General features: G+C 45.0%; 1 protein-coding gene across 1 annotated transcript in view; it reads left to right on the forward strand.

The window, feature by feature from the left end:
• The first annotated feature begins 351 nt into the window (after positions 1 to 351).
• wdr31 (WD repeat domain 31) overlaps positions 352 to 9202 on the forward strand; it is a 67819-nt gene continuing 58968 nt past the window's right edge. The window contains 5 exon segments of the mRNA XM_072488160.1: positions 352 to 556; positions 1404 to 1566; positions 5966 to 6095; positions 6451 to 6486; positions 6488 to 6526. Coding sequence (XP_072344261.1) covers positions 1520 to 1566; positions 5966 to 6095; positions 6451 to 6486; positions 6488 to 6526 — 252 coding nt within the window. The 5' untranslated portion in view covers positions 352 to 556; positions 1404 to 1519.

The raw sequence follows: 9202 nt of genomic DNA on the forward strand, positions 1-9202 counted from the left end.
TTGGGGGATGGTGAAATTAAAACAATGTTGATGAGCAAAATGAGGCTAAATCAGTTGCCAAGATACAAAGTCCTGTTTGAAATTATGCATTTATTTGTATACTTGTTTCATAACGTTTAACTCTGTAAAATTATCTCATGATTGAGATAGGCGGGTGGGGGAATAATAAAACCATCCTTCTTTGTAGTTCAGACACGAAACGTGCTCCTCCTAACTGACAACAGCTGGAACATTGCAGCATGAAACACCCTCCAGAGCACCTCTCCTCCATTACACACCCTGGGGGGTGGGTTAGATTGACGGACCGGAAGTGGAGGAGTGGGACAGGTTAGGGGGAGGGACCTCCTTGGATACCGGAGAGGCGTTGCCAGGTGCAACCCAGAGGGAGGAGGCCGTGGGGAGGAACAAAGATAAAAGTCGGACAATGTGACAGAGGGGTGAATGTGGAGGGACAGCAGGAGATAGGAGTGAACCAGCTCTGTCCGAGAAGACGGAGAAAGACAAGTGCGAAAGAATAAATAAAGTATAAGCAGCCTTAACCATAAACCCTGTGAAGGTAAGAGCTCAGGGCAGGCTGCTGATATAAAGACAACTGGGCATGGATCACAATGTAATTATGGATAAAGAAGGCTATTAAGAAGGTCCAACTTAATTCACTCATTGAGAGAGAGAGAGATCCTTCAACCTCAACAGATGGAAAGCAATGCTGATCTGACCAATCTCTACTAATAGGATTTGCACTGACAGTCAGTTAGCACAAAACAAAGGACATGGTATGGCAAGCTGCTGATAAATAACCAGATAAAATTCCCAGAGATACAGCGTGCAGTCAATTATTTCATCACACTCTAATGAATTTACTACCAGTTTAAAGCACATGCAAAATGTAACTTAATCCATTTTATTTTCATACCTCTGGAACAGAATATGAATTTTTTGTGTGACTTTCCTGTTTGTGGATTTGAAAATACACTGGGATGGATATTTTGGACTGTTTGCATATTACAAGCACTGGAAGGATGCTGGCACATGTGGTAATCTCACATTAATCTGGGTTTTATTTTTTCTGGGTAATTGGGATAAACGAGGTTCACTGATGATCAGGCCTAGCATATTGTATAAAACAGTGGTTAGAATATTACATAAAATGTCAACTTCAGACAGTTTCTGTAGAATGATGTAATTGCACTGATTATACAATGGTTCAATGGCATGGTGTTTTTGACATTTTCCACTTAATTTATTTATAGCACATTTTCTGGCTTTTATAGAGACTTGTTTCTGCAATATTTACCACAGATCTTTGGAAGCTGATATAACCCCAGCTTGCTTCAAGTGGCATTTTAAAATATGCATTTAATGAATACTTTGTAACTTGCAGTATTCACATTTTTTTCCTATAGGCTCTGAGCTGCACTATGCATCTGGTTTAAAAGTACTGAAAATTGCAGCTTATGTCATGCTGACCAGTAAGCTGTTTACCTGACTGATAAATGCTTCCAGTTAACGCTTTTCTGCCATGGGGAAATTGCAGAGTAAACAGAAACGCAACTTATCCCGATATAGGTATGGTGAGTCTGTCAAGCGCATTAAGGCATAAATAATATACTGCAGTTAATTAATCTATAATCATGCTGTAGGTTCCACTCTTGTAATATGCATGTTCACATTAGATGTTTAAAATATTTGTTCTTGAGATGCAGGTGATGTTCTTTTTATACTTAACGCAAGTTGTGCTGAGTTGTTAAGAGTCCACCAAATAGTGTGGGAGTGGAATCACACATATGCCGCGTCTGTTCAGAGTGGCACATCTGTCTCAATTTGGCAGCTTTCACAGATTTTCCTGCTGCCAAACCATGTTTTTTGAGTTCCTTTTCACCACTTGCCATGGTGGTATTTGACCTTTTTAATGTTTTGGTCTGCCATTCCCATAACCACTAGGCTGTGAATATTGTCATTCAATGAATCCCTAAGTTAAAGGCCATCTCTGAGCTAAGGTCTTTCCTAACCTTATGTTCGTGTACCATCCTCCTCCCATATTAACTAGAGAGAAAGCAAAGTGCTCATTTTTATACTACATTGAGTGACCTAATTTAAGATTTATCTTTTCTTGTCTTATAATTATTAAATGTTAAGAGCATGGAAACAGACCATTTAACCCAATTCTGCCCCACTTTTTCTTCACAAGAGCCACTTTGTCTGATTCCACTCCCCTGCTACTTCCCCATATCCTTTCAAGCCTAATTCCTTTTAAAACAGATTTATGGACTCTGCTTGAAGAGCACTTTAAGGCAGACCCATTCATATGTAATCACACATGATGCAAATAACATTTTTCTTTATACTTATGTTAACCACATCCCCCTTTGATTGTTCTTGTGATCATAAATTTATGGTCTCTCATTACTGCCTATCATTATTTACCTTCTAATCATTGTACCTAATCTTAAGATTCCCTTAACCTTAGTTGAAGTAGAGAATATGTACTTCTCAATTTGTCTCCGTAACCTTGTAACTTTCAGCATCCTAGTGAACCTGTACCACACTGTACTCATTACCTTTTATGCCCTTTCTATATTGGGGTGCCTATCACTGTACTCATTTGGGGTGCCTATCACTGTACTCAATGCTTCAATTGCAGCAGAGCTAGGTTTTGTACAAGTTGAATATCCTTTTGTATATTCTATTATTTTCTTGCAGGGTGTGAACATCACTGCCCAAGTCAGCATTTATTGCCCATCCCTAATTGCCATTAAGGAGGTAGTGATGAGCCACCTTCTTGAACTGCTGCATGTATAGCGGTTTGATACACTTAGTGATTTGCTAGACAATTTCAAAGGGCAGATAAGAGTAAACTACATAGCACTGTTTCTGGAGTGTTAATAATCTGGAACTCGCTGTTGACGAGGGCGCTAGAAGCAGAGGCAATCAAAATTGAGGTGTTGCTTATCTGGGAGCCAGTATAGGTTAGAGATCAGTGAGTGGGGTTGAGCCGGATTTCATAAGGACGTGCATGGCAGCATTTTGGATAATCTGAAGTTGACAGAGGATAATATATGGGCTAGCCAGGAATGTGTTGGAATAATTATCCAGTGGTAACAAAGGCATTGATGAGAGTTTGAACAAAATATGAGCTGAGGCAGAATCGTGCAATATTACGGAGCTGGAAGTAGCCGGTCTTAGTGAAGGTGCCAAATCTGGGCAGAACTCATCCCGGAGTCAAATATGATGCGAAGGTTGAAAACAGTCTAGCTTCAAACAGTTTCTAGGAAGAGCATAGAGTAGGTGGCTATGCAATGAAGTTTGTAGTGTGGCCAAATAGTTTTGGGCTTCCCAGTGTTTAACACTGAATGCCAGACAAGCAGTCGAATAATTCGGCAACAGTGGAAGAGTTGAGAGAGGTGGTGGTGAAGTAGAGCTAGGTGTCATCAGCCTGTAAAACTAATGATGTGCGACATCTGGTGGCGTCCGGTTGCACGTAAGCCCCGCAGCCTAAAACCCGCAAACCGCATAGACGAGAAATAGAAAAGAATAGGAAAGATCCAACCGGCCAGCCAAGAAGCCAGCAAGGACGAGGGGAGGGAAACCTCAGCCTCTGAGCCGAAAATTGGCCGACAGCCGCACAAGGTGGTGCAGAATCGGGAAGGACCTACTCCACAGAGTTCTCAGCACAGACCCAAGTGCTGATGGGCAAACTGATGGGCTTCATCACCTCCGAGTCTATTCAGTCCGAGTCTATTCAGCCTCTCCACATAGCTAACACCCTCCAGACCAGGCAACATCCTGGTAAACCTCCTCTGCACCCTCTCCAAATCCCCCACATCCTTCTGGTAGTGTGGGGACCAGAATTGTGTGCAATATTCCAAGTGCGGCCTTACCAAGGTTCTATACAACTGTAGCATAACTTGCCAATTTTTTTACTCGATGCCCCTGTTATTTAATCCCTGTTATAATTGGGGAACAGTTAGATTAGCAGACCATTGTTCCACTCGCTGTTATATGTTCATCTTTTACTCTTGTTATAAATAAACACTTTTTGTTCATGTTTTACTTACAAATCTGGTGCCTGTAATGCATTGGAGCAGTCAAAGGTCAAATATCTCAGGAAAATACACACATTATTGGTTAATTCACTTCTATTGGTACTCCGGGGCCTGTGGGACTGGAATTGACCGTGCACTCGCCCAGGGTGTCGTAACACATTCATGTTTCACTCTGGGGAGCCAGGGACAGGATAAAGTCAGGACTGTCAAATCAGAAGTAGGTTGTAGGTAGCCATAGGGCAGGTGGGTGTCAAGGCAGGTTGGTTAGAAGTCCCACCTCTGTTCTCTAGGATTTTGTCCCAGTTGTTTTGAAGCTATCAGGTGTTTTAACCATTACGCCTCACCCCCCCTCATCCTCCCAAATCTACTAATTTCCCCCCCCCCCCCACCCCCCTCCATGTCAACTCATTCCCCCACCCATTCCCCTCAGACCTCCATGCCAGCTCATACCTCAATAGTCACTCACCTAGTATCCGTCATGGGCACACTTCGGTGCCATGTAGGGATTTTAAAAAACTTATAATTAACTAATAGAGTTCTCACTCATACACACTCGATGTACTCACAGTAACTTCCTTTGAAGCCTACTTGTGACAATAAGCGATTTTCATTTTCATTTCATTTAATTTTTAACTGATAGCTTCAGCTGTTTTATTTTTTATTTTTAAAGACCTGGGGATGTAAATACCTTCAGATCATGGATACTTAAACAGACCTCATCAGCTTTTCAAGAGCATTTGCGTCTACTCCATCAATTTGTGACACCCCGCCCATGAAACAGCGAAAATTGGATCTGAATGAACTCCGCACTGATATCAAATTTTCCTGCTGAGTTCAGCTTTCCTGCCTGTGCGTTCACTCGCTGCTCCCCCTTCTGGCAAAAATGGGACGTGTTGGAAATGGGAATAGGACTTCCGCACCCGGGTCCTAATTGCCATTTTTAAAAGTCTACAGAGTCGGCTCACCTTTGCAAAAATCCAGTCCCCCAGAGTAACACTTCAGTGCAGCACTGTCAGAGGTGCTGTCTTTTGGGTGAGTGTTAAACCAATGTTCTGTTGGCCTGTTGCCAATATTTATCCCTCAATTAATGTCACTGAAACAAAATATCTAGGCATTTAATACTTTGCTGTTTGTGGAATCTTACTTTGAATAAATTCACTGTCACATTCACTAGCAAGCTAACAGTGACTACATTTCCTGAGCAATCATAGAATTTTTTTAAAAAATCATAGAATTTACAGTGCCGAAGGAGGCCATTCGGCCCATCGAGTTTGCACCAGCTCTTGGAAAGAGCACCCTACCCAAGGTTAACACCTCCACCCTATCCCCATAGCCCAGTAACCCCACCCAACACTAAGTGCAATTTTGGACACTAAGGGCAATTTATCATGGCCAATCCACCTAACCTGCACATCTTTGGACTGTGGGAGGAAACCGGAGCACCCGGAGGAAACCCACGCACACATGGGGAGGACGTGCAGACTCCGCACAGACAGCGACCCAAGCCGGAATCGAACCTGGGACCCTGGAGCTGTGAAGCAATTGTGCTATCCACAATGCTACCGTGCTGCCACAGTAACAATGAGTTACTTCTGAAATTTAATGCAAGATCTTTATAGCCCAGAAGGTGCTCCTTCATTTCATTTGATACCCTCACAGCTAGCAGATTCTTAATCCACTAGTCTTTGGTCAAATACAGATTGCAGAAGTAAAAGGAAATCTACCAAGTGTTAATCGACCAGCCAGACCTCAGCTCGAGCTATTTTACCCTGGCCTGAAATCTCCAGGATCCACTCACAGTTATTACATACCCACAATCTGTCAAGCAAGTACAGAACAAATTCCAAATAATGTGACTTACATTAGAATTCTCAGATTTTGCTTTACATTATGCTTGAACTGTGTTGTAATTTATTTTCAAGGATTGATGGGGATGCAGGCCACAGTTCCAATACTCAAGTGGCTCAACAGTACAGTCCTGTGCATAATGATGCTGTGACATCATTAGCCTCCCTAACACCTGAGCACTGCTTATCTGGAGGAAAGGACAAGGTGAGATTCCCGTCTTTGGAAGGGCAGAAATGCAGGGTATTTCTTTGAGCAGGATTTTACATTTTTAGGCACAATAGTTTAGTGACGTTTAATGCAGTGGTTTACAAACATGCAGGCGCACATTGAACGTGCAAATCTGCTTGGTTTCATGTCCTTCTGTAGTTTTCTTCTTTATCCAGGAAGGCAGGTTGATGCTTCAGGCTTGTTCATTACTAAATACAAATGATTGGTATGATGGCTGTGTTTATAAGTATGCATCTGTATATGCATATATGCAAGATGTTTGTGTTCTAATTTAATTCAGTCGTAATTCCCACTCCTGTTACTGAGATGTACCCATTTTACTGCCCTGTAGACAGTGGTCATATGTAACTGGAAATCTGGTGATGTGTCAGCAGAAATTCATAGGTCATGAACGCGAAGTGACTAAGGTAAGAACAATTTATAAGTCACTTGACAGTATATTTACTAATCCATTGAATAGATTCCTTACAGTGCAGAAGGAGGACATTCGGTCCAACGAGTCTGCACCGACTCTCCGAAAGAGCACACTACCTTGGCCCAAATCCCCACCCTATCCCCATAACCCCACCTAACCTTTGGGACACTAAGGGCAATTTAGCATGGCCAGTCCACCTGACCTGCACATCTTTGGACTGTGGGATGAAACCCGAGCACCCGGAGGAAACCCACGCAGACCAAGAAAGGTCGGAATCGAACACGGGTCCTTGGCACTATGAGGCAGCAGTGCTAACCACTTATCTATCATGAGAGAGACAGAAAGAAATTGAGGAATGCCATTGACTGTGCAAGTGGAAAGGGCCCATCCTGGGCGGGGATTCTCTCAGCCCGGCGCTGGGACGGAGAATCCCCGCGACCGGTGCGAATCGCGCCACGCTACCCCGACGCCGACACGCCATTGGCGCCGGCGTGGTTGGTGCGCCGCCACTTGGGGGCTGCTCTACGTGACCTCCCCCGACGATTCTCGGGCCCGGAATGGCCCGAGCGGCCGTCGTAAAAAACCCGAGTCCCGCCGCCGTTCACACCTGCTCTCAGCCGGTGGGACCTCTGCATGTAAGGGTCCGGGGGTGGCCTGTGGAGGGGGGGGATCGACCCCGGCGGGGCGAGGCGGGGGGGGGGGGGGCGGGGGGCCTCCGTTGTGGCCTGTCCCGTGATCGGGGCACACCGATCGGCGGACCGGCCTCTCTGGCTGGGGGCCTCCTTTCTTCAGTGCCGGCCCCTTTTGCCCTACGTCTTGTTGCGCCGGGGCCGGTGGGGAGAAAGGAGCCACTGCGCATGCGTGCGTTGGCGCCGGTCCCCAACTGTGCATGCGCGTACCCCGCGGCGCCCAGTTCACACCATGATCAGCAGCTGGAGCGGCTGGTCTGGCCCCCTCTAGGGGCCAGAATTGCTGATCCTGAGGCCATGTTGACGCCGTCGAGAAACGTGACGGCGTCGACACTTAGCCTCAGGATCAGAGAATCCCGCCCCCTATGTTTTCTGAGGCTTAATTTTGATGTCTATCCAGGCCCAAAGGATAATCTAATAGATTGGTGGTACAATGCTTTCATCTTGTCTTTCATCTAGGGCAGCACGGTAGCATTGTGGATAGCACAATTGCTTCACAGCTCCAGGGTCCCAGGTTCGATTCCGGCTTGGGTCACTGTCTGTGCGGAGTCTGCACATCCTCCCCGTGTGTGCGTGGGTTTCCTCCGGGTGCTCCGGTTTCCTCCCACAGCCCAAAGATGTGCAGGTTAGGTGGATTGGCCATGATAAATTGCCCTTAGTGTCCAAAATTGCCCTTAGTGTTGGGTGGGGTTACTGGGCTATGGGGATAGGGTGGAGGTGTTGACCTTGGGTAGGGTGCTCTTTCCAAGAGCCGGTGCAGACTCGATGGGCCGAATGGCCTCCTTCAGCACTGTAAATTCTTTGATAATGATGTATTTTCTTTGATCTCTGAGATCATGGTAAATGGAATCAAAAATCCTGCTCCATTTCCGACAGATCCCCTTTTTGGCCTCAGGAGAAGGGGCAGCGTGTAAAATCACAGGCGGAAAACCTGAACTCAGCCGAACCATTTGATATCAGTGCTGAGTTCGCACAGACAAAGCTATTCAGCCTCAAGCTTGTGCCAGCTCTCCTCGAGCAACTCACCATCGTATTAAGCTTTGTACCAAAGCACTGAGGTCCAAAGGTTTCAACCGACAGATACTAAAAACTCCTCTCATTGAAGAACTTAAGGCGCTTTGAACCTTGGAGCATGCAGACCTCAAATTGTTTCTAATGGAATTCTGAGAATTTGATTTAAATAAGTATTCTAGATAAGCCCAGAGTGGTCTTCAGCTGAAGTATTGTTGTAAAAATGCCCCCTCTCCCAAGAGGCATTATAGTTAACTTCATGAGCAGCATAACCATCCTTCCGATGAGTCCTGAATAGTCATAGAAATGTGACTTTTCATTCTCTCATTAGTCCACTGCACCAAATTAATACTTCCCCATGCTAACAGTGGAAAATTGGAATTATATTTGTTACCTGTCCAATTTTTTTCCCAGTCGAGATCTGCCATTTTGAGCCCCTCCAGTTGTAATAAGACAATACTTCAGCCAAACCTGGAGCCATCCACTGACAGAACGGCAAACAACTGTTTTTTAAAAAAATATTCTTATGACGTATTGCACTGGGGAGTTTTGACTTTGGGTGATAGTGTAACATGGGCAATATCAGATCAATCTTGGCAACAGACTGGTTTTAAATCAAAAGAAAATGGAACATAAAAGCAGGCAGTGAACCTGCCCATGATTCAATAAGATCACACACACACACCTCTCTCTCTCTCTCTCTCACTCACACATACACTCACCTCTCACACACCCACTCGGGTTGCCCATCTCGTATTCCTAGAATTCTTGAGTGAATACACGCTTCCCGCTAAGGGCGTGGGGTGACTTGTACTTCTGGTATAAAGCCGGCCAGTTAAGGTCTGGCCAGCACTCACTCAGTTGGATAGCGCCACGTGCCATGAGGGAAATAAGCCATTATTATTTCAGTCAACAAGGTATGGTCTCCCCCTTGTAGACACACAAATCTCATCTCACTTCTCTCATCT

The sequence above is a fragment of the Scyliorhinus torazame genome, chromosome 22 (assembly GCF_047496885.1).
Source record: "Scyliorhinus torazame isolate Kashiwa2021f chromosome 22, sScyTor2.1, whole genome shotgun sequence".
Lineage (NCBI taxonomy): Eukaryota > Metazoa > Chordata > Chondrichthyes > Carcharhiniformes > Scyliorhinidae > Scyliorhinus > Scyliorhinus torazame.